Raw genomic sequence first — 25,656 nt, forward strand, 5'->3', positions numbered from 1 at the left:
AGTGGAACTCAATTACAGGAACCGTGAGAGAAAGTCAGAATTTAATGAGAATGCTGGAAACCTCTTCCTCCTTTGTTTTGTTTTGATAGGCACTTTGTTGCATAATGGACACAGGGTTTGAAAGACTCTGCTGTTAAAGGTTCAGCATCTCACACCATTTCAATTAAAGCCCCAGAGTTCTCTTTAAACATTGCTTGGAACTCTTAAGAAATCTTATGTGAAAAGTAAGAGGTAGGGATTGAGGCTGCTTGTATTTGTAGGATCTACTCAAATCAGTATGGGGTTTTTTTTTGAAAATATGACATATAAGGAAATGTTAGGATGTTGTATTTATATATACATAAGTAGGAATATATTTTTACTTTGTTTTGCATATAAATACATATATTTATAATTTAATCTAGAATATAAATACACTTATATTTTATTCATATGTACACGTACAGACATATATAAACCGATACTATATATGTGTATGGAAACAAAAGATCAAAATGTAATGAATGAACCCACCCTTCAGGTTCCTTGTCCCCCTCATTCTCCATCTGCAGGGTTATTTTAACTAACCTCACTATCCCAACAGCGCGAACCCCAGTGAACATGGGATTCTTTGGGAAGCTCCCTGGGAAAGTTTGGAACTTCTAACCAGGGACTGGGAAGCGTTTCTCTTGGTTCTTTTTTCCCTGCCACCCCCCTGTGCTGCTGTGTGTAAAAGTTGCCACGTGGTGTTGGCTTTCTGATCCCGATGGATCATTTACAGGATTCTTGTGATGGAACAAAACCTTCTGCAAATAATAATCTGTTTTGTCTAGGTGGCAAACACCTGGGTAGTATAAGTAAATGGGTAATTTATTAGTGTTTGAACAGCTTAAAGCAGGGTAAGCAAAGGGAACCCTGAGCAGTCTTTTCCACCCAAAATGACTCCATGATTCTGTGTTTTGGCGATGGCTCCAGGGACTCTGCTGGACTCATTGCGGTGGCACGTGTCATTTATTTGCTCCAGGATCACGATGGATCCAACTGGGACTGTGCTCTGGGTAGGAATCGTTAAACCTTTTGTTCTTCTCTCTCCCGCTTTGGTTCTGAGACACAACAAAGTGCTGAGACCATCCCAGCCCCTTGGTGAGCGCTGTGTTCTGCAGCACTTGCACCCATGTCACGCTGGTTGTAAAGAGGTGACGCTGCAGGACACAAGTTCCTTCAAGCTTCACGCTCTTCCAGGAAAGATTCTCATATTCTGCTGGTTTTATAAACCGATAAAGAAATGCTGGGGAAGTTGAGCCACAGGCTTTTTGTGTGTGTCACAGCAACCCTTATGGTAGTTTGGGGTAGAATAAAAGTCAAGTTCACTTCAAAAGGCCTGTGTGTACTCAATTAAAAACTTAGACCAGCATATAATAAATTCTAATTTTTCTTGGCCCTCTTCCCAACCTCGCAGCTAAGCCCATGAGCCACTGGTATTTTTGAGGAAAATCGGGAAACGGTCCTTATTAATTTAAATTTAAAGTAAAATGTTGTTTTCTACAATGAGTCTGGGAATGAAGCAGTCCTGTACTGGAAAATGGGAGTGGATGAGGTTCGACTTCCCTGTCCGGAGCAGGAGGATGTGGTGCAGTTAGCAGCTGTGAGCTGGCAGGGTGTGAGGGGAACCAGGGGTGCGGAACACCACTTAGGGGGCTTTTCCTTTCTTTCCTCCTCCTCTCCTCCTCCTCACAGAATCACAGAATGGACTGGGTTGGAAAAGACCTCAGAGATCATCAAGTCCAACCCTTGGTCCAACTCCAGTCCATTGACTAGATCAGGTCACTAAGTGCCATGTCCAATCTCAGTTTACAAACCTCCAGGGCCGGTGAGTCCAGCACCTCCCTGGGCAGCCATTCCAATGCCTGACCACTCTCTCTGCACAGAATTGCTTTCTCATCTCCAGCCTCAATTTCCCCTGGCAGAGTTGAAGCCCATGGCCCCTTGTCCTATTGCTGACTGCCTGGGAGAAGAGCCCAATCCCCACCTGGCTAGAACTGCCCTTCAGGTAGTTCTAGAGAGTGCTGAGCTCACCTCTAAGCCTCCTCTTCTCCAGACTAAACAAGCCCAGCTCCCTCAGCCTCTCCCCATAGGGCTTGTGTTCTCCTTCTCCCTTCTCTTCTCTCTTCTCTCTTCTCTCTTCTCTCTTCTCTCTTCTCTCTTCTCTCTTCTCTCTTCTCTCTTCTCTCTTCTCTCTTCTCTCTTCTCTCTTCTCTCTTCTCTCTTCTCTCTTCTCTCTTCTCTCTTCTCTCTTCTCCCTTTCCCCCCCTTTCCCCCCCTTTCCCCCCCTTTCCCCCCCTTTCCCCCCCTTTCCCCCCCTTTCCCCCTTTTTCTTTCTTCTCTCCTTCTTTTCCCCTTTTTTCTTATTTCTTTCTTTTTCTTTTTCCTTCCCCCCATCCCTCCCCTCTTCTTTTCCCTCTTTTCCTTCAGACATTCCTGTCTGCGGGGAGCAGCAGCATTTGAACCCCGTGGGCCTTTTGTCCCGTCTGTCCCCCCTGCAGGGACACGGAGCTGAGCCCCCCGGCACCCAGCAGGGATGGGCTGGTCCCATGGGGCACGTCCCATGGGGGCTGCAGGCTATGAAGTGGCTCCATTTGCAGAGCGGACAAGGACGAGCCAAAGACCCTGTGTTAGTGACCTCCCTCCATCTTCCTTTTGGCAGGTGATTTATCCAGACAACTTTAAAAAAATCTGTTTATACAGGTGTGATTTATAAAAAAAAAAAATCACAGCATCAGGTTGAACGAGATTTTGGGGTATTTTTCACTAGGTATTTATGGGTGATTTGACTTTCAGCTTTATTCCAACAGAAGAGTAATTCCTCTTGGATGAAGTAGCTGTCAATGAACCGGTAAAGCTGTAGTAGCCCTGGGCTCTGTGTTTTATTCCATTTTCACTCCCCAGATGCGTGTGCGACATCTTTTGATTTCACCTGCCCATCTCCACAGTCACCAGCAAAGAGTTAAACCCAAAGAGGCGAGGGAGGAGAAGGCCCGTGCCAGTCAGGATTCTTAGCTAAATTGCTTTCATACTTTGTTTTTATAATATATTTGCTGCTTAGCCACATTTTGGCCTTTTTCCTCTCGCTAACAACAGCCGTTCTGTGGGGTAGCCAGGAGATAGTTGTGACTTTCCCAGTGACATCTCCATGCTGAAGGTGTCCCTGGGCATCGGGCGCTTTCACAGCTTGTCTGCCTTTCTGAGGAGGGGTTTTTTGGCACCTTCTATGAGACAGTGGTGTTGAAGCTCTAGATAATACTCAATGTAGATAATATTCCATCTTTTCTGGAGCCTGGGAGATGTTTGGGCAGATTCACGCAGGAATCGGCAGGAGCAAATGGGCATTGAAAGTTTCCAACGGCACTGTTTATGTATCCACGTATATGAATAGCACCAATTACATCTTTTTAAATGTTGAGGATGGATGTAAAACTACATGAATTATGAACATAAAACTTTCTTGTGGAGTTTTTAAATAGAGGGCTGCGCAGCTAGTTTGGTTTCTTTTCCTTTCCCGATATCTGCTAAAAGAGCATAGCAACACCGCACATTTGCATTTGCTGATCACTACAAATCCCCCCTACCATTAATGTGTATGTGAAATTGAGAAGCTAATTAAAAGGTTAACAGCATGTACAGTACTTTACCCACAAGGCATGTGTTAATTTGTTAAAACACTAAAGTTTTTTATGCTGTCTTTTTTTGACACTACCAAAATATTTTCAGTGGAACTGGTTGAACCTGGTCTCTTTATTATAAATTCTTCGCCGAGCAAGATGACTTAATTTCATATCTAATCGCATAAGGAGTGATAAATTATGTTTCCGAAGAGACCTATGACACTGAAGCGCAGAATGAACAGATAAAACTGATTTGTTCTAGTACAAATGAAGATACATGGCAGTAGTTTTATTACAGACACCATTTGTTTGGGTTGAGTGTCTGAATATTTTAGAATAAGACAGCGAGTGCTCTTTGTGGAGCGGTTGTTCTAGCAAAGAGGCTTCAGGTGCTTTACAACTAATTGCCACAAAACAAAGCAACCCAAATCAATGCAAACCAGCACAAACAAAACCCGCTGCAGAAAGGGATCATCTGGTCCAAGGAAATACTCAGTGTTCATAGATGCACCCCAAACCTTCATTTTCTCTGGAATTTTATTCTGCTGTTGAAACTTTAAAATGGTTTATTGTAAATCTACCATTTTGTACTGAACTGTGTCACTGTTGGTGCTGAGGCTGTTCCTGGATGTCTGCTTAACCAGATCAGATTAAACCCTATTGCATTATTTAGTGCAAGTATAGTATTTATCAAGGGCCAAATTAATATCCTACTGACCTTCCGAGGTTTGAATTAATAAATTTATCACAAGGATTAGTTCGGTTATTTATCCAGAAGTACTTTTGTGATGAAGTTCACTGATACAAAGCTGCTCCCGTTAAGCTGATTGTTATTCCCAGGCACCAACCCACCAATGCCAAATTGTCCGAATCCCAACCCACGTGTGCAACTATGGATTTTTCTAGAAGGGGCCAAAAGCATCGTACCGCACTTCATAAAGGCAAGGAGGAAAGAAATGGAATAACTTTTAGCTAGAGAGCTGCCACGGTCTGATTTGAGCAACACGAGATGAAAACTGCAGCATTTCTGGTGCAACACGGGTTGCACTGTTAAACATTTGTACCTAATAATCCAAAATTATTTCAATAACAAGGTTAAGGAATATTTTCGTTACCGTAAAAGCAGGAGATTTGTTTCCCCTCCTTTCCATAGCTCTGGGCCCAGTTTGTGTTCCACAGGGACATCCTGGAAGGAGGGGCCAAAATTGCCATCAAACCTCTTCAAGGCTTCTCCTGAAGCCTCTTGCGTTCATCTGTTTCACTTGCGCGTATACTCTGGTTTTGCATGTAAATGTGACAGAGATGGAGAAATCCAAAAAAAACCCAGTATCTTGATATTTTTAAAAAAATCCAGAATTAGGAAGAGATAAATTTATGTAGCCTTTGCACCATTATGATGTGGAAAGACCTGACAAAAAGCCATAAGGCTTTTTTCACAGATTCAGTTGGCTGGAAATTGTGCAATGCTGTTTAAACGGGATGACTTCTAACAGATAGCAAAAAATAATATCTATTTTTTAAACTTTTTAAAATCATGTTTTCAACAAGGATTCCATGATGACAGCGCTGACTCCCGTGCAATTAATAGACACCACGTATTTCGTTGTCTTTTCCAAAACCCGTGGTTATTCTCCCAGAGCAGTCGCAAGGTGCAGTTTGTAGCTTTGGCAGGAAGAAGGGTGGAATCTATTGGAATTTTGGTGTGGATGAGTGGCCCATTGGGTTTCAGCCACTTCCCTGCAGAGGGGAGTTGCTGGTCCTGGTTTCAAACACCTGCTCAATGTCTTTTAGGTCCAGCTGGTTGTGTGATGTAGTATTTAGGGGGAAGATGATGCTGTTTAATGCAAGGAGTTATGAGTTTAAAGCTGGAAACAAGCAAACAAAAAATCCCTTATTTCTGTGCTTGCTGCATGAAGTCTTTTCTATAATATTCATAGAAAAAGGGCTACGTTTGTGTCAGTTTCAAACACAACCTCCTGTGGCCCTTTCCTTATTTCTGAGCCTTTGGGGGACGGGGAAACGAGAGAACTTGGTATTAGAATTCAGTAGCAGGTTTAAATGAAGCAGAAACCTCAGTGTGTTATAAACTTGTAAGGCTATATATACACTATGGCATGTGGCTGGACCATAGTCATGCTCAGCAAACCACTGAATATTTAAGGAGTGTTCGTATGTTTCCTAATTCTTCCCAGAAATAAAGAGGATTTCAGTACTGAGTAATATCTTATTATCCCATTCCTACTATCGGCAGCAAAGCAATGTGAGCTTGTAAAAATAGCAGATTAGATGATACAGAGTCTGAAATCAGCCCCCACAATGTGTTTGTAACTCAGGGTGCTGGAGCTTCAGTGAGGAGTTCTTTACCGGCAAATGAAGGCGTGTTCTAAGTTACAGCAGCATAAATGAAGTGAAATGCTTCCCAAGTCGCTGGAGCTTTGGATTTCCACTGGTGCAGCTGAGGGCAGAGGTTGAAATATGTTTTTCATTTCCAGATGTATCTCAAGCAACATTTCAAACTTGTTTTATAAGGAGAAGTAAGCAATGAGTTGGGAGGCAGGTTGGGACAGAGGTAACCCAGCCTCAGGTATGTTTAGCTGTAGGATCAGTAACCATTCTTGGCTGTTTGCAAAGAGCTAGTTTGGGGTGTTCCAGCCACGTCATTTTTCAGCTGTGCACTAATACAGAAAGCCCAACTCAACCCGGCTGTTCTGAAGTGAGTTCAGTGTAAGTTGGGGAATGACCTGTGGCAGAGCAGCGTAGGGGAAAGGGACCTGGGGGTCCTGGGGACAGCAGGGTGACCATGAGCCAGCACTGGGCCCTTGTGGCCAGGAAGGCCAATGGTACCTGGGGTGGGTTAGAAGGGGGTGGTCAGTAGGTCAGAGAGGTTCTCCTGCCCCTCTGCTCTGCCCTGGGGAGACCACACCTGGAATATTGTGTCCAGTTGTGGCCCCTCAGTTCCAGCAGGACAGGGAACTGCTGGAGAGAGTCCAGCGCAGCCACCAAGATGCTGGAGGGAGTGGAGCATCTCCCGTGTGAGGAAAGGCTGAGGGAGCTGGGGCTCTGGAGCTGGACAAGAGGAGACTGAGGGGGGACTCATTCCTGGGGATCAATATGGAAAGGGGGAGTGTCAGGAGGATGGAGCCAGGCTCTTCTGGGTGACAACCAGTGATAAGACAAGGGGCAGTGGGTGCAAACTGGAACACAGGAGGTTCCACTTAAACATGAGAAGAAACTTGTTCCTGGTGAGGGTGGCAGAGCCTGGCCCAGGCTGCCCAGGGAGGTTGTGGAGTCTCCTTCTCTGCAGACATTCCAACCCGCCTGGACACCTTCCTGTGTAACCTCATCTGGGTGTTCCTGCTCCATGGGGGGATTGCACTGGATGAGCTTTCCGGGTCCCTTCCAACCCCTGACATTCTGTGATTCTGTGAGTTATTCAGCGACAGGAGGGACAGGCCAAAGCCATTTGCTTACAGAACACTTTTCCTTATGTGAAAGCCATCCCTTTGCAGGATGCTTTTTGTCTAATGATCATCGGGGTAATTTGATGGGTTTTTTTATTTTGCATTGAAGAAGCTTGGGTTGAGGTTCTTGCTTGCTTAGGTGAATACCGGCAATGCAGTGACTTAGACCAGGACCACAAAATAGAAGTTTCCCACTGAGATCCTCCTACCTCTGCAGGGTCAGGGAGACAGAGACACGTGGGCTGTGAGACTGAGAGCGGGGAGCCATGTGTTTTTAAATATATGTGAGATTTGACCTGCTTTCAAGCGCTTTTCTCAAAACACGAGGAAGAAGGAAGTTGCGGAGAGGAAGGGACCCGTGAAGCCGGAGGTCGGGTTGCTGCTGTGGTGTTATATTCGGCTGCAGGTGGGATGGCAAATATCCACCTTTTGGGCAAGGCCTGAGAAACTAGTCTTTAACTTGGCTAGTGTGAATGTGTATGTAGGAAGCTTTTAAAAGGAGGGAAAAAAACCTGTTAATTTGGGCTATTTGTGGTTGAAATATCATAACCGCTTGGGTGTAATAAGAGAACTACAGTAACTTTTTGTTTTCAGAGAACTTGTTGGAAATATTACTTGAAATTAAGATTCATACGTTCTTGCCGAGGAGCTTTCTTTGTGAGGCGGTCATGTCAAAGCAGGGTTTCCCTGTCTAACTGCATCCGTAAATCAAGCTGGTGCCGCCTTCTCTGTGGAACTTCAGGTAAACCGGTTAGTTTTTAAAGCATAAAGTGGTTAGTAATTGCCTGTAGACTTTCAAGTAGTGCACAAACGCACAAGATTTTGCTTTTATTAACATTTTTTTGTTTGTTTATTAACAAGGTGGTCATATAGGAACATTCATCAGAAGCTTTAGAAATTGGAGGAGATTTATGATGTCGCATGATGTCATTGCAGCATATGCTGCATTGTAAAACTTCAGAGCGACCACTGGTGAATAATGGAGCATTCATTCCCGCCTTCCAAATCCCAACATCAGCTATTCCCCAGGCTCTCCTAAACCAGAAACTGTGCCTATAGGAACACGTAGCGAGAAGTTAGGCCGGGGAGGGTGTGCTGGGAGGACCTCCAAAGGAGGGGTGGCCGCTGTGATTCCCAGAAGCCATCGTGTTCAGGCCGCACAAAAGCTTGAGACTCTCGGCGCTAAAAGCTCTTCAGAAGGAAGTGGCTAAAAAAATCCTGGCCAGCTCGTGGGGAGCTTGTGAGAATGAGCACTAGAGGCCAAGTTCTGGTGGGTTACACCATCCCGCGCTGGGGCTCGTGCCAGGGCCCAGCGCTTTCCCCGCTGTGACCAGAGCGGGGGGAGCGCAGCTCCGAGGGGCCGAGCAGCCAGCGACTCTGCTCAAAACCACACATGAAATGAATTTAGCAATCCTGGACTCTGGAACAATGATTCACTTTATAATATGACCACAAAATGTAGCTGAGTTGGTAATGATTGCTTCAAACGGCTCGAGAAACTGAATGAGCGAGGAGGAGCCGGGGTTACCCTTAGCCCTACTCAGTGTCCTTGTTGGGCCGGAGGTCGAGGATTTCGCCCGGGCAGCGCAATAGAGACAGACAAAGGTCTCATTCTTTAGTGGAAAATGTGCTTTAGCAGCCAGCACTGTACACTAACACTTACCAAAGTGTGTTACTCGTTGGGGATGTTCACAGCTGTGTGGCAAATACTCCTATAGCAAAGGAGTCAGAGGAAAATCCAAAGAAGCTTTCACAGCCCTCCAATCCATGTTAAAAAGAGATACTTGGAAATCATAAGGACACAGATTTTGAGAATATAAATGAATTAAATGTCAATAATTGCATTACTGCGCTGTCTTGCCAGGGAAATAGCTGTTCCCGTGAGAGTCTATTACTGCATTAGGTCTTGGAGCAGAGTGTAACTTTTTGAAAGTGCTTTAGGTTTTCCAAATCTATCTTTCTGCTTGTATTTAGTTCTAAAACTAGTGGTAAACAGCAGCTTAGCCCTGTGAAAGTGTTCGTCCTCCTGCTCGCTTGAGTTCTTAAAGCTGCAAGAAGACTGAGCAAGCATTTACAGCTTGGGTTTGACAGAAGTAGGTAACTGGAGCCTCCCCAGTCTGGCCTAAGTTGCTGCTGGTTCGCTTGTCCTGGTGGGACTGGGATCTTTGGGCTGGGACAGGAACCACAAGGTTTGGTCCAGATGGAGGTGGAGATGCAAAGCCTCTGGCAGGTAGGAGAATTCTGGGGTACATCCCTTCATTTGCAAGAAAAAGAAACCCCCAAGGCTGGTTTATATTGCTTGCCAGATTTTTTTCCCCGGTGTCGTGACTACCGAATGCCTCTACTGTACTTGTGTCCTTCTTCAAATCTCCACTGAAAGAATGAAAAGGGCACTTCAGAAACAGAACCGATAAACTGCATGCAGCCTGGCATGGTTTTAGTCTAACTAGAAAAGCCGCTTGGAAATAATTTTTTGCTTTTCATGCTGAAAACAGGCAGTTCTATATCTTGATAATAACGACTCATTACAGTATTTCCTTAGATTTTTAAGTGGGACTGCGTTATGGCCCTTTGGTAATGTTTGGGGGAGAAATGAAGACTTAAAATGCCTACATCTGAAAGAGAAATTCAGATTTAGAAGGAGAAGGAGCTCAAACCACTACACATGAAGAGAGCTGAAAAGTGGTTTTTGTAAAGAAGTTCCCTTGGGCTGTGAGGAGCCTTCCTGGGCTGGCCCAGGTTCAGCCTTCAGGTGTTGCCCAAGGATTTAGGTGGTTGCTCAGCTGATCTCAGTTATCAATCAGCTCTGGGTGGCTGCCTGTGGGCACAGATCGACTCCTCTGCCGTGGTTATACCAATATTGCCGGTCTTATGAGCTGACCATCTGCTGTTTGCTTTTGTGAGCTTGTTAAGAATCGAGTGCAGCGCCAGCCTGGGCTTAATTCCTGCATCCGAGCTCAGGAGCTCTTGAGTCTTCCCACTTTTGCCGCTGTTTGTCTCTGAGAAGTCCTCTTTGGTTGTGCCGAAGTGGCTTGTGCTGCTGATGGGAGGTAAATATGAGCTTCTCTTGGAACTGCAGAGTTAATTTCGGTGCGTGGAGACGGTTGTATGTTCCCCTTGGCTTCCTGAGTAGGTGCTAGACTATCCATCCGAGAAACGGAGTGGAACGTAACAAAGCTTCTGTATTGTGAATTGGATTTGGTATGTTTGGGAGAGGGAGCAGCAGTGGCCCAAATGGGAATTAAAACACATTTTTTACATTTCTTTATTTTATTTACAATGAGCTGAAGTCAGCATCCTCATCTGGAACTGGCCATCTCTTACTGGAGATGCTTTTCATGCTGCTGTGTGCGCCAGCGACCTCTTGGACGGAGGCGTTTGTTCTGGGGTTCAGCTCTGTGTTAGCAGCAGAAAGGCGCTTCTTGTGGAATAGCATTAAAAGCCGAGCCAAATTTTGCCTCATTTCGTATTGCTTGACTTAAAATCTGCCGTCTTTGCTGGGATTTTGTGCAGCTTTCTTCTTTCTATTGTTATTCAGTTGAGAGGCTTTTAATTGCGTTGAAATGATATCACGTTCAAGGCTAAAATTAGGGAGTTTTGTAAAGCTGGACTTGTCGCTAGTGCAGAGATGAGGTTCAAGTGACCGAGTGTTTTGAAAAGGAGCTTTGTATCCACTTACTGGCTTTTCTTATCTTCATGATAATGACCAAGAATCAAATAATTTTAAAAAACACAACTGGAAACTACATTTCCATACATTCCTTGTGGGTAAACATATGCATAAAACATCGTACGTAACTACACCCACAACATTCATTCTGATTAGTTGAATACGCTTTTTTATACTAACTCTGCATGGTAAGTGAATGATTTCTATCTTAGATTCTACATTTTTCCTCTGTGGTTACAACCAAAATTATACCAATTCCCTTTGTGGAATTAGATCCCAAACTACTTTCCCCCAAGGTATTTTTAAACTTTTCACCTAAATGCTGCACGTTATTTTAATTACAGCACATAACAATTATCTGGAAGCTGCCGGTTATCGTGTCGGTCCGAGGTGCCACTTAAGCCCTTCTCTTCTCACAATTAACAAGATAATAATTGTTTGTCGGGCAGGGCTGTGACCCCCGGTGGTGTCCGGGGGGGCAGCAGCATTGCGCACATACGGGGCTTGTATTGATTTTACCTTCCGTGTTTCGGGGTGATTGGTGAAAGGATTTCTCATCAGCTAACAGCCCTTATTTAACAAAAAATCTTCATTGGTTGGGTTAAATTCTGAGCTCAGATGTGTGATCGCATAAGGGAAAATTCCGCTGAGACTTGGGGTGGAGCGAAGCCCCCTCCTTAATACTTTTGTCTAACATATGTCACTGTATTAAAAATAATTACTTTGGTTCCTTAGAGGGGAAGAGGAAGGTTTGTTGGGTTTTTTTTTTTCAAACTTGGAGTTCTATATTGAGTAGGCAAATAAACTCCCGAGATTGCCTCCATTCAAAAAGGATCTTTTGAAATGGTACCTTTTCCTTGAATGGTGGCCAATTTAATTTAGATTATTGCTTCTGATAATTAACCTGGTGTTGGGCTGCACTTGTCTCATTAGCGATGTGGCGGGTGATGAACTCGGGTCCACGAGGGCTCGGCTCTCACTGGGAGACCCATTGGCCAGGCCAATCCATAAATCCACCGAAGAGCCATCTGGGAAGGGCTGGGATCAAACAAATGCATTAATGGTCTTAGCAAATTTATTCAATAGTTTGAACGGGAGAGAAGGTAAAACAGCAGAGGAGTCATGGCATTTAAAAATATATTCTGAAGTGATCTGGTTTTGATATTTTCATGTTTCAGCTTTTTCTAGTTGAGGCAGAATTTCTCCTTCAAAATGCGTCTGCTTTAAAAGCAGGTTTTTAAATAAAAAGGGAACGCGGTGATAGGAAGTACCAATAAGTACTAAATAATTAAAGAATAACATTCTGTTTTAATGTAATGCTTCATCTGCCAAGAAATGATCAGTTGATTTGTCTCTCATTGAGGCAAAACCAGTTGTGCAAGTTGTGGTTTCATGAACTGATTGTCCCCCTTTTTCTCCCCAGATTTTTATCCACGGAAGCAAAATATCTTCTCCAAAATGTACAGATCTGTGTTACAGGGGGAATATTCAGAAATATTGTAGCATTTTGGTGGCGATTTGATGAACAAAAGGATTAAAGATAATTTTCTGCAATAGTAAAAATGGCTTCACCAACTTTGTGTAGTTGAGGGCTCCTCATCTAAATATCATTAGATATTTAGTAAAGTTAGGGAAGTTTAAACATAATACAAATAATTTTAATAATTACAAATAATTACAAATAATTACAAGAAAAAAGACCTGAAAAAAAGTTTTTTTGCAAATGTTTGGGTGTCTTCCATCTTTAATTTCTTAGTTATACCAACATGCATTGTGTCTGAATGTACATACATACATATATATAAACTGTATAGTGTCCAGAATTAGTACAGATAAATGTATCTTTATATGCAGGACGAGTGACAAGTATGACTCCCTTAAAGTAAGGGTTGTTTTTTTCTTCCTTTGAATTTAAATTCGCTTTGCATTTTATTGCGTGAGCTCCCTACAAACACTTGACCAGTTTTTCTGTGCGGATCAGCAAAGGGGAGCATGATTTAAACTGACTGCTCTGTTCTGTCCCATTACGTGGCTATGCATAGAATATTTGCAGTCACTTAAAAGGTATTATACGTGTTGTTCAGAAATAGTTACCCCATTGAATATTTAATAGTGTATACATGAAAACTGATCCAGAAGAGGCTACGTGAGATTTGCTCTGGCAGGAAAGTGGGTTATTTTAGCAGAAAAATGGATGGTTTTGTGTCGCTGCCGGGAACCCGTGTTGGGGTGGCCGTGTCCCCCACCTTCCCTTCCTGTCCCCAAGGGTGATGTCCACCTTCTCTGCCCCTTCCCATCTGCTCCAGCACCCTCCACCATTTATTCGTACAGATTAAACTGGTTTTCTTTGTACAGAAGGAGGCCTAAAGGGCAGGCCAGAAGGTTGAGGCAGTTTTGTGACCAGGGCCAATGTTGGTGGAGGGTTCTGCGCTCTCCAGAGTCTGCTCTGCCCCACCAGCCTGGCAAGTGTCCCTGTCTCTCGTGAGATTGGAAAAGTAAGAAATTTCAAATGGTTTTGAAGTCTGAATTCAGTCTGGGACCTGGTGGACAGCAGGGTGACCATGAGCCAGCACTGGGCCCTTGTGGCCAGGAAGCCAATGGTACCTGGGGTGGGTTAGAAGGGGGTGGTCAGTAGGTCAGAGAGGTTCTCCTGCCCCTCTGCTCTGCCCTGGGGAGACCACACCTGGAATCTTGTGTCCAGTTGTGGCCCCTCAGTTCCAGCAGGACAGGGAACTGCTGGAGAGAGTCCAGCGCAGCCACCAAGATGCTGGAGGGAGTGGAGCATCTCCCGTGTGAGGAAAGGCTGAGGGAGCTGGGGCTCTGGAGCTGGACAAGAGGAGACTGAGGGGGCACTCATTCCTGGGGATCAATATGGAAAGGGGGAGTGTCAGGAGGATGGAGCCAGGCTCTTCTGGTGACAACCAGTGACAGGACAAGGGGCAATGGGTTCAAACTGGAACACAGGAGGTTCCGCTTAAAGATGAGAAGAAACTTCTTCATGGTGAGGGTACCAGAGCCTGGCCCAGGCTGCCCAGGGAGGTTGTGGAGTCTCCTTCTCTGCAGACATTCCAACCCGCCTGGACACCTTCCTGTGTAACCTCATCTGGGTGTTCCTGCTCCATGGGGGGATTGCACTGGATGAGCTTTCCAGGTCCCTTCCAACCCCTGACATTCTGGGATTCTGTGATTATTTTAGTATTTTAGGCATCTCAGACTTTGGGGATAATTCTTTGGGAATAAAGTTTCTACTTCCTCAAAATCTTTATTTCTTTGCATTTTGTACCAGTCTTAAGACTTGCAGTACAGAATAAGCAATAATACTCCATGTCTCCAAATGAACAACAGGCTTTGGGGGAGTATACCAGACTTTGTTTAAGATGCCGATACCCACGGTGCAACCCACATCCCACCACCCGAGCGGGCGCCAAGAGGAGGGGATGGTTATTGCCTGTGGGGAATGAGTGTGTCGGCAGAATTCAGATTAAGGCTTTTCCTCTGGGGTGACCTTTGAAATCAGGGAGATTATGCAAACGCTGAGCCTCCCAAAGCCGCCTCTTTGCGCTGCCTTGGTGCTCCCTGGGCATTGAGGTTCGCTCCGGATTCTTCGCTGGATTATCAGAGGGTTGTTCTGTGTGTGCACGCTGTGTCCACAGCTTTGGGCAGTAATGTTACTTATATCTTATTATCTCCTTCGCTATGACGTTCTTAGTTGAAATCCTCGGTCAGTTGCTGTGCATTTGTGGTACAGAGCGCAGTGTAGGACGTACCTGATGGTAAAATGCATCTTTGGTAGGTTCCAGAGGTTTTCCAGCGTTGGTACCATGTCCTGAAGAAGGCATCATCCCACTGGATCTTTATTTAACAATATTCCCCAGAGCTGTTGGTCTCTTCCTGCTTACTCTCATGTGGAAGCCCAAAGACACCTGGGGTTTGGGGAGATAATTCGGAATTACAGCCTTTCCTCCCTTTTTTCTTGAAATACCAATGTAGGGGATTTTTAGCTCTTTGCATTTGAACAGTTTTCTTCATAGCAACTCCGCAGCTCTCCTGCAGTTATACCAAACTTGTAGCTGCTACATAAAGACACTGTAAACTTCTGGAAATCCTTCAAAGCAGGACAAGCGTGTGCTGCAAACCTCCAGATCCAAAAGGTGAATAACTCTTCCCAGTCTTTGCTATGTGCAAATTAACATAGTTCTTTCAGTCTTTTGTTCGCAAACTGACTAACGTGATGTCGAGGGTTTTGATTGCGGGTTGACAATAAAACCCTGGCAGATGTATTGTTAACAACATCTTCTCCCTTCAGTCCCTCCCTCTCCCCCCTTCCCACTCAGCACAGGCGGTCGGGAGGGACAGAAGGACAGAGAGAAGAGAGTTGGAAGAATGAAACATGTTTTACTAATGCTACTAATAAGAATAGAGAAAATAATACAAACTATACAAAACCAATCTTGAAAGTCTCAGCAACTGCAGAGCCGGCACCCGAAGTCCTGGACTGGACTCTGCAGCCAACCGGAGCTGGATTCAGTCTGTCACTGGCCTCAGTTCGCAGGGACGACTCGCAAGGTCCTCTCCTAATGTCAGCCCTAAGGAAAAGGGACGAGATCCTCGTGATCTCCCACTTTTATATGAAGTATTCACGTGAATGGGATGTTATGCTCAGTTGGTCAGTTTTTGGTCACCAGTTTCTCGTTGCCCCTCTCACAAGATGTCCATCCATGCTTATCAATAACTTCACATTCCATTGCTCTGTTTACCAAAACATGTATCTGGTTCTCCAGGAAAATGCAGCTGATATGAAGCTTTAGCTGACAGGCAAATTCACTAAAAGAGAAACTTGTTTTTAACAAAACCAGGACACGTGAAGATGAAGATGCTAGCAGGATCCCAAAAAGGATCTGGTGGCTTTATAAGGAAAGAGGTTCAGTTCTAGGAAGATGTAGGCTAAGAAAACAAATCTGGGTTCATCTCAGCATCATGTGGGCTCATCAGCAGTACACGGGAAAAGTGTTTTTTCTGAGTCTGGTAGCAGTTCCTGCTGCTCTTAGTCATCTCCTCTAGTGGTGAACTGCAGGCTGTTTTCTTTCTCCTTTGTTTTCTGTTGATAGGAAATGTAGCATAGTTCAGGAACCAGCAAAGCTTTATTTAGACTTGTTGGAAATGCAGAATTGTTTTGCTCTTCCTTGGCAGAAAAGAGGGAACTCGAGAATCAGGGTCGTCAGCTGAAAGGAGTGTCAGCGAAGGAAAAATTTGCGTTGGATTTAATTGAATCTATCTGAGTTTACCACGCTGCTCATATTAGGGTCAAAGTTTATTAAAATGTATTTTGAGAACAAATATTTCAACCTTAAAGATCCTATTCTCCGTCTGTCTCCAGCAGATCAATTGGGAAGAGAAGGGTAAGGCTTGATCCTTTGCCTTTCACCCGTGTGTGAGCGATGAGGGAGACCTGAGCCCTCAACAAACCCTGAGTCTTTGCGCTATTGCATATTATTAAATATATACATGTGCGCACATTTACATATGGATAATCTTCCTTCCTTGTGATTTTTTGATATAAAAATGCTCTAATACAAGTCTTACCCCCTTGGTTCACTGCTTCACGGTGGATCTAGTTCTTACCTGAACGTCATGAAGTCTACAAGGATCAAGCCTACAGACATAGTTTGCTGTTGTACAGATCTGAAAATGCTCTTACAGTAACACAGCTGCAGAGAGCAAAAGGTTCCGAGTCCAATTGCAGAGGTAACAGCAGCTGGATCTCACCTATTGCATTCAGGTGGAATTAGCATCCTACTATTCTTCAGTTGTTCATGTTGGCTTTTTGTTGGTTTCTTTTTGTCCATGGAAGTCAAGAACTGAATGTCTGGTGGGAGGAAAGAAAAGACAGAAGGCAAGGCAAAAGTAGTAATTTAGCGCAAAAGAAACGTTCTGCTGGTCTTTATACAGCGTAAGGAAAACCCCGAAAGACGCAAATCTTAAACTGAAGAGATTAAGTTGTTAAAACTCCGTAGGCCAAGATGCGAACATGCGTTCGGTGCAGGGCTCGGTTTGTGCAGCACAGCATGCAGCGTGTCCGCGTTTTGATTTGGACTCGAGACCCATGAATTTTCAGATCTCCTTGCAGCTGACTCCACACAAAGCCCGTTGGCCACTGTGTGTCTGCAGCCCCAGCCAGGCTTTCTGCCTTTCTGTGAGTAGGCAGCATATTCAGCGTCATACAAGGCCAAACAATGTCCGTAGGCTTAATTCTAAGCCTATTAGCCTCTACAATGTCCTATTAGCGCTGCTCTTTTGTAACCTTTAAAATCTGTTTTATGTATTCAGTTGCAGTGCCACGTTATGGTGCTTTTTTCCTGCTCAGTGGGCTGTCTTTCCCTGGGAAGCTTATAGGCCAGCATTGAAACTGGGGGAATACAGGGAGTTGGGGGCACTGGCATCAGGTTTTTCCTCAAAGAGGGAAAACGTCTTCCGCCTCTCTTCTCCACTTGAAAACACCACAATATAAAACCCCAGAAAGGCTTCTGGAAGGTGGGGACCAAAGGCTGTGGGCCCAGGTGTCTTGTTCTCCTTGCTGGAGGTGTCATGGGGCACTTGTGTCATGGAATCACAGGATGGTTTGGGTTGAAGGGACCTTCTCAGCTCCCCAGTGCCACCCCTGCTATGAGCAGGGACATCTTCACCAGCTCAGGTTGCTTGGTGGCGTTAGACTGGCAGGGAACTGACAGAGGCGCTTGGGAGGCAAGTTCTGCTCCTTTTACTCATCTGCGGCGTCTCCAGATCCACGAGCAGCCAAGGAAGCATTTTGGTCAGGGACAGGCTGAGCTGTGACACTCAGGTCTGGATTTCAAAGGGTGTCTGGGAGGAGACACCAGCCCGTGCTCCTCAGCGAGCTCCCCTTGCAGGGCTGAGCTGGGGAGGTTGCCCAAAAGACAGGGATTTCATGGAAAAATGGGGAGACTACCCTGCGTGGGGCTTTGTGTGGGGACGACGTTGGTGAAGGAGCGGGTGCTGCAACGCTCCAGGCACTGGGGCTACTGAGGAATCATAGGATCATAATATCAGAGAATTACAGAATCACAGGATCCCAGAATGTGGGGGTTGGAAGGGACCTGGAAAGCTCATCCAGTGCAATCCCCCCATGGAGCAGGAACACCCAGATGAGGTTACACAGGAAGGTGTCCAGGCGGGTTGGAATGTCTGCACAGAAGGAGACTCCACAGCCTCCCTGGGCAGCCTGTTGAGTGTTCTGTCACCCTTACTGAGAAGAAGTTTCTTCTCATGTTTAAGTATATCTATCTCGTATAATACTACCGAGAAAAGCAGCGGTGGAGTGATGGTGCCTCTCAGGAGAGGTAAAGCTGAGCCGACAGAGTTAGGAAGGGCAACTGCTAATTGCCGCTTCATACGCTCAATATGCAGTAGCCTTTCCACCATGAGTTTGCAGGACTGAAAATACTTCATTGTGGTGCCATGGAAATGGTGCTGAGGAGTGGTTCTCCTTCTCAGATGGAAGAAAAAGAGGATTTCTCTCCCTTTATTCATGTGCTTCTTCTTGTTGTCCAGGGTAAGTGCAGGTTCATCCCAGAAGTGCCGAAAGGGAGATGTTGTGCAGGGCTCAATAGAGGTAGTAGGTTTAAAAGTAATACAGAAAAATCTAAAAAGCATTTTGTACCTCTGGTGCTTCCTCACCCTTCTATTTGTTTGTGGTATTCATGTTCTATCATGTAACAGTTTTAAAAATAACCCCCTGAAGTAAATAACATTAACCCTTTTTTTTTTTCTTAGCAATTATTGGCTGTTTTTTCAAACAGAATAGCGGGTTGGAAAATTAAATAAAGACTTCCCAAATAACAAGCCTCAGAAAATGTTATTGAATTTGTGGGTTCATTCTGTTCTCTCTTTCTCTCTCTGCCCCCCACCCATTATTATTTTTTTTTAAGAAGATCTTTATTAATTTAGTCTAGTAACTTAGTGCCTATATTAAATTAATCTAATAAAAGTCAGGGTCCTCCCATAATGTTTCCCAAATGTGAAGCAGCATCTGTTACATGAGGCACAATCTTCTTCCAGTAAAATGTAAACCTGATATGTAGAATTACAAGGCATCAAACTGTTTGGTGTGTGTTATTGAAGTCAAATACTCAAGAACAGTCGTGCTGGAGTAAAGTAATGGGCTGCACTAGCATGCGAAAAATTAAGAACTCGGACCAAGTTTCGTACATCAAAGCGACGTTCATCAGTCTGAAGGTCAGCAAATCAACCTTGTAATGTAGCAGTCTTTCTATTCACAGCCACATCCATGTTTCTCTAAACATTTTAATATAGAATCATATAAATATCATATGTAATTATGGTGATGTGCAGTCTGTGTGTGGAGCCCTCGAGCTGGGGTGGGGTGTTTGGATTATTTATTGTGGGCTGAAATAAGGAGGGAGGGGGAATTCTTTTGTATTGGCACAAACCCGGGATTATGTTTACTCTGTGCTTTCCGTCACCGAATCAGCGATATGCAGATTGTTGTAAAGCAGTCTACCTCACAGGGATGTTACGAAGCTTAATTAATGAATGTTTTTAAAGTGCTTTGGGATCCTCTGGTGCAAGGCGCTTTAGAAGCACAGGGGAGGATTACGCTGATTATTTTTCCCATCTATTACCCCAAAGTATCATGGTTGAAATTCAATAGAATAATATGGGCACCCTTAGAATGATAGGCAAAGGCAGTATAATGTTTTTGTAAATTACCATAAGAGCTAGAAAGGGCAGCTCAATAATATAATACAAAATTAATATAATCAGGCTTTTTTTTCTTTTTAATTGCTCTCATTACTTTTTTTCCCTCCTTTCTGCTTGAAAAGTCATTCCCTTTGCTGGATTAACACTAATAACTACAAATTATGCCTTGATGTTTTTACAGTTTGATGATACACCATAGCCAGAGCACAGGTTAGAAAAGGCAGGCTGAGTTATTACGGACTGCAGGGTGGCGATTTCCTGCAAACCAATTTATGGATAAATAATTCTATGTACTTATTACATGGGACAGGCAGGTTTTAATTTCTGTAACAGAGTAGGGCTGAACAAAGGAAAATTACATGTTACAGCGTCAGGGCAGGACGCCTCTGAAGGGGATAAACAGATGCAACCAGCGTCACAAGAGTTCACCCGTCTCACAGGGGCCGTGTCCGTCGTGGCAGTGGATAAATGGCTCGGAAGTGAGGGTGTATTGGGGGTTCTGTTGAGGTCTCTGCCTGGAGTTGTAAAAGGAATCAAAAGTGTTTGGGTGGCAACGCTAATCCATACTGAAAAGGGGCCAATAAGAAAGATGGGGGCAGACTTTAGCAGGGCCTGTTGCGATAGGACAACGGGTGATGGTTTAAACTAAAGGAGGGAGATTCAGGCTGGACATGAGGAAGGAATTGTTGCCCTGAGGGTGGTGAGAGCCTGGCCCAGGTACCCAGAGAGGTGGTGGCTGAACCATCCCTGGAGACACCCCAGGCCAGGCTGGACGGGGCTCTGAGCACCCTGAGCTGGTGAAGATGTCCCTGTCATGGTAGGGGGGGCACTGGGGGAGCTGGGAAGGTCCTTCAACCCACACTATTCTGTGATTCCATGTTAATTCTGCTTTAGCCCCAACCTTGCATTTGTTCAGTTCACATCTTGCTAGGATGAGGTGCCAGGAATGATCCCTGTGCTTTGGCTGCATCACTTTCAGACGACAGACCCTGTGACAAGTTCTGCTAGATACAGAGGCCAGCTATGGTAGAGGTGGTCAAGCCTTCTCTTTGACATATTGTTCTTCTTTGTTATCACTTTCTCCTCCAAAGGAGCTGCATTTAAATGAAACCACATTGAAGGCGCTCTGGTGGGGTGACAGGTCGTTGGCCTCCATGGAACAACAGCAGTAAATTGCCGTGGTTGTTATATATGAACCTGATACTCAAGCTCACAGCAGTTTGCTTTGGCAAAACTTGTGGTTTGGCATTCTGGTGGGTAAAGGGAGTTATGCACATTTAAAGCTAGGTTACTCTGTCTTTTGTCCCTGTCTGCATTTGGATGAAGCTGGAGCTTAAACTTAATAAAAGGCCTGTCTGGAGAAGGACATGCCATTCAAGAACCAACAGCCAGCTTGGAGGGAAAAATCTCTTCTAAAATACATCTGGAAAAAAATTATTTTGGGAAAACTGTTTGGTCTGTTCCTTGTCTTTAGTTGCCTAACTGGCCCTGGGCTTCACTGAGCCGTTTCTAGGTGAGTTCTCGAGAGCTGCTCTAGTGTGCAGCCGTTGCTGGAGTGTCTGCAAGCTTTCCATTCTCTTGAAGTTCCCCTTCAGAAAACTCTCACAGGAGAAGAGTCCCAGAGGATCATTGACACAGGAAGCAGAACCAGACTTGTTAACAGAAGAGTTGTGTGAATTCCTGAAAGACATGCTCTTGGATTTCCTGAGTGGTCTCATCTGCTTCACGTTGTCCACACGTCGTTTTGAGAGGCTCTGGAGCTGACGGAGTGACGTTCTTGAAGCAGTTGTATATTCATTAATAATGCAGTGACCTTTGCTCGTTCCTCTCCCCACTCCTAAGTCTTGGTTGTGGTGGATAAAAACTCGTTCAGTGATTCTTTAAAGTCCTGAGCTGCATCCTTTGGAGTCAATGAGAGGGACAGTAAAACACGTGGCTGTGGAAGTGAGTCGTTGCTACCAGGCTGCTCTCATCTTGGCCTTGCTCTTACACCAGGGACACCCAGCCCTGGATGAGAAGGACGTTTGTGGGGGGAAAAATTTCAATCCGCTCATCATTCAGGGATGTGCGGAGAATACGTTTGCTCAACAAGTCAGCGGTGTCTTCCCTAGTGCAGCAAGTACGGTGTCAGTGCCATGAAATGAGCCCTCCGGGGAGTCTGCGGAGGGGCTGATGGAAATCACAGTTTCTCGCTGTCCTTTGGACCAGCCTAATGCGCTCTGGAACAAAACAAAAAATAATCACACGTAATTAAGGGCCAGTGTAGAGTCTGTCATCTGGGCAGGAACAACCCCAGGTTCCAGTGTAAGTTGGGGAATGACCTATTAGAGAGCAGTGTAGGGGAAAGGGACCTGGGGGTCCTGGGGACAGCAGGGTGACCATGAGCCAGCACTGGGCCCTTGTGGCCAGGAAGCCAATGGGACCTGGGGGGGGTTAGAAGGGGGTGGTCAGTAGGTCAGAGAGGTTCTCCTGCCCCTCTGCTCTGCCCTGGGGAGACCACACCTGGAATCTTGTGTCCAGTTGTGGCCCCTCAGTTCCAGCAGGACAGGGAACTGCTGGAGAGAGTCCAGCGCAGCCACCAAGATGCTGAAGGGAGTGGAGCATCTCCCGTGTGAGGAAAGGCTGAGGGAGCTGGGGCTCTGGAGCTGGACAAGAGGAGACTGAGGGGGGACTCATTCCTGGGGATCAATATGGAAAGGGGGAGTGTCAGGAGGATGGAGCCAGGCTCTTCTGGGTGACAGCCAGTGATGGGACAAGGGGCAATGGGTGCAAACTGGAACACAAGAGGTTCCACTTAAATCTGAGAAGAAACTTGTTCCTGGTGAGGGTGGCAGAGCCTGGCCCAGGCTGCCCAGGGGGGTTGTGGAGTCTCCTTCTCTGCAGACATTCCAACCCACCTGGACACCTTCCTGTGTAACCTCATCTGGGTGTTCCTGCTCCATGGGGGGATTGCACTGGATGAGCTTTCCAGGGCCCTTCCAACCCCTGACATTCTGGGATTCTATAATATCACACCGGCTGAAAAAACAGCGTACGTCAGCAGTGCTGTAACTTAGAGTAGAGAACCCACAGCAGGTGTTAACGTGCAGAGGCACCCAGCATCACCGTAACACCTGTGTTTGTCTAAATCCAGCCAAAACAATTTCTTCGCCGCTTGTAGAGGAGGATTAAATAAAACACTCCAAAATCCACCTGACTTCCCGCAGTAGCAGACGTTTCCTGCAAAGCGATTTGCACGGTATTTCCCAGGGCACGCTGTGGTTTTCCTCTCCTGATCTTTTTGAGTTTGGGACACCTTTGGTGCCTTCGGTGACCCCGCGGTCTGTTTGTCTCCGGGCAGCGCTGCCAGGTCCCGTGTTGCAGATGGTTTGTTCTCAGAGCGAATGAAAAATACACTCTCTTGTAAAATATTACCAATTTAGATGTGACTTATGGGGCACATATGATGCTTATTTTTTCAATTACACGAAAACTTGGCGTGGTTAAACATAGGAAGCCAAGTGTTCTGTGAAGCTGGTATAGATTTCTGGATTTTTAGGTGATTTTGCTTTAAATTATTACATAGCAGAAGGGGGTGAAGGAAGTCAGCAGCTAAACTGTGTTTTCCCAGCATGTATTTCACTCAGTGGACCCTTGATGCTCATTTCATGACTAATATATGCTGTACTATATGCATTTCTTGTTGTCACCAGAGATAACATGAAGTAAACTATCCCCTTAAGAAAAACAGCTTTTCTTGGCAAGGGGAATGTGACTCGAGGAGCCGGCGCTGGAGCCATACGGCGCTGTGAACGAGCGCTGTGTGTTACTGGAGCCCAGTCCAGGCACTATTTATACTGCAGCATATTCAGCACCAGATTGTTCAATCTTAATACTGAAACAGTGCATCATTTAAATGTTTTTGTTCTGTTTATGCCCCATTTCCAAGCGTTGGATATCAAGCAACTTTTTGTGTCATTTGGACAACATCTCCCCTTGCAAAAGCTCTTGAAATACCGTCCTGTCTGTACCGGCGTCTTCCAGTGACATTTTGGGTCACTTTGAGTTGCTTTCCATATGTGGTGATACAACACCTTGCAAGGCAGCGTGTCAGTGGTAAATGCAAACATTTCCAAAAGGAGTTGGACTATTTCCTCCTCAACCTGTGTAGGAATGGGGAAAATATGTTCCAATGGGCTCGTGGTCTGTCATTGTCCCTGTGCAAGAAGCTTTGTTTCCCTGTTTCAGAGGTGGGACTTATTTCGTGGTCATGGTTGGGGGAATAAAAGCAGTTGCTGGAGTGCTGAAGGGATTTGCTCTCGTGTAAGATGCCACTGTGGCTTTTCTTTGTTTGGCGCCTTCCTGGAAGTCGTTCCTGGGTGTCAGTCATTGGGTTTGGTGCGGGTGGCCCCTCTGCAATTGTCTGAACACAAAGAATACCTCTGCACCAAACGGCTCCGCAGCCAAGCTTCCTGGCTTTGGGACAAGCTCATCCAGAAGAGGTGGTGATCCCTATTAAAGAATGAACAGACGTAGAAATAGAACTTGCAGCGTTCTTCCCCGCCCCCAAAATGCTATTTTGGATCTGCGGTCAGCAGCTTGCAGCCGGTTTTTTTTTGCAAAGCAAAGCAACTGTCTGCATAGCGCCACTTGTAGCTGGGAGCGAACTCATAGCGCGGTGTGGATGTCAGTGCTGTCCATCACGCAGGGAGCCCTGCTGCGCTCAGACAGGAACCATGCGCTGAAATCCCACACGTAGCAATTTCCCTGTGCATTCACTTATTGGAGGGCTTTGCAGCCTGCAAAATTTGGCCTATGGAGTATTTAAAGCTTGTTCTAACTCGGAGAACTAGGCTTTAGTGGGATGATGAAAGCTGTGGAGGGAGGAAGCCTCCTGTGCTTCCTTGAAGTGATTTAGGCGCCAGGAACATGTCAGCGACTCTCTGCTAAGAATTTGAAATCTATTCCTGCTCTTCCTCATTGTTTTCCTCAGGAGTCTGTACAACACATCTTTTTGAGCGAGACTGCAATAAATTGGGTCTCAGGAACAAACAAGCTTATCAAAGGGTTTAATAAATGGCTGGTAAAATATAAAGTACGATTTTTTTTTTGTTGTCTTTTCAGGAATAATCAAGCTTGGGAGGTGGAATCCCCTCCCTCTCAGTTATGTGACTGATGCACCAGATGCGACAGTAGCCGACATGCTACAAGATGTCTATCATGTTGTGACATTGAAAATCCAATTACAAAGGTGGGTGTTTCTGAACATCTGTCTTTTCTCTGGTCTCGGAGCTGCTCCGTCGATTACAGCATTACTACAGAGATTAGCACATCCTGGCTTCATTAATATCTGGTCTTTTCGTGAAAAGAAAAATGAAGAGAAGGCTGATTTTTGCTGCATGTTCCAAATGGTTTTGTGTTTTCTGCAGTAGCAATATGGTAGCAGAGAAGGAAGGGGCAGAAGCTCAGTCAGTAAAGATCTGGGGCCTTTGAAGGCAGACCTTTCCACAATCCCTAATTTCATTGATTCCTGAGGCCTTCTTGTTTCAAAAAGATACAGACCTTGCCTTTTCCCAGGGGCTGCATTGTAAGAATTGGGGTCTTCTTCTGCCAGCTGGGGAGAAGGGAGCTTGTTGCCTTTCCTTTTCTCGCCAGTGGTCTTCCCAGTGCAAAGGCAAGAAGACGAGACAGGGATGTGTGGCTGCAGCTCTATTTGACATTGGAGTGTATTTTCCTTCCCTGATTAGAACACAAGAGCTCCTGACGTTTTTACTAGCCCTCCCTTCCCCAACACCCGCTTTTTCTCTCCCTTTCAGTGAAGATGGTGGGGACGTGTGTCTGTGTCCTTTGGCAGCAGGTACATACCCTCCAACCGCTCCGTTTGGTTTGGAGCTGGTGCCCTATTGACATTCACGTCCCAAAAAGCAGCATTTCTTTCCTGTTACATCTCTGGTGGGGCTCAGGGTTTTCAGTTCCCACTAACCGGCGTTTCCTGGGGTTTATGTACCGTTGTAATTTCTCAGCTAGAGTACATAGTTGCAGAAGAGCATCTAGAGCCCGTAGCCACTCTAAAACTGGAGTGCAGTCACTCATCTCCTCAGCAGGATGAGCTGCCACGAGTCCATCCAGCCTCTCCTCACATACTGTTGCTAGAGGCTGTCAACCCCAG

General features: G+C 45.4%; 1 protein-coding gene across 1 annotated transcript in view; it reads left to right on the forward strand.

Annotated features, from left to right (window-relative positions):
• SATB2 (SATB homeobox 2) overlaps window positions 1–25,656 on the forward strand; it is a 111,340-nt gene that overhangs the window by 24,273 nt on the left and 61,411 nt on the right. Inside the window, exon 4 of the mRNA XM_082055962.1 lies at window positions 24,612–24,738. Within this exon, the coding sequence (XP_081912088.1) occupies window positions 24,612–24,738 (127 nt within the window). The remainder of the gene's footprint in view (window positions 1–24,611; window positions 24,739–25,656) is intronic.

The sequence above is a fragment of the Streptopelia decaocto genome (genome assembly GCF_964273445.1).
Source record: "Streptopelia decaocto genome assembly, chromosome: 6".
Lineage (NCBI taxonomy): Eukaryota > Metazoa > Chordata > Aves > Columbiformes > Columbidae > Streptopelia > Streptopelia decaocto.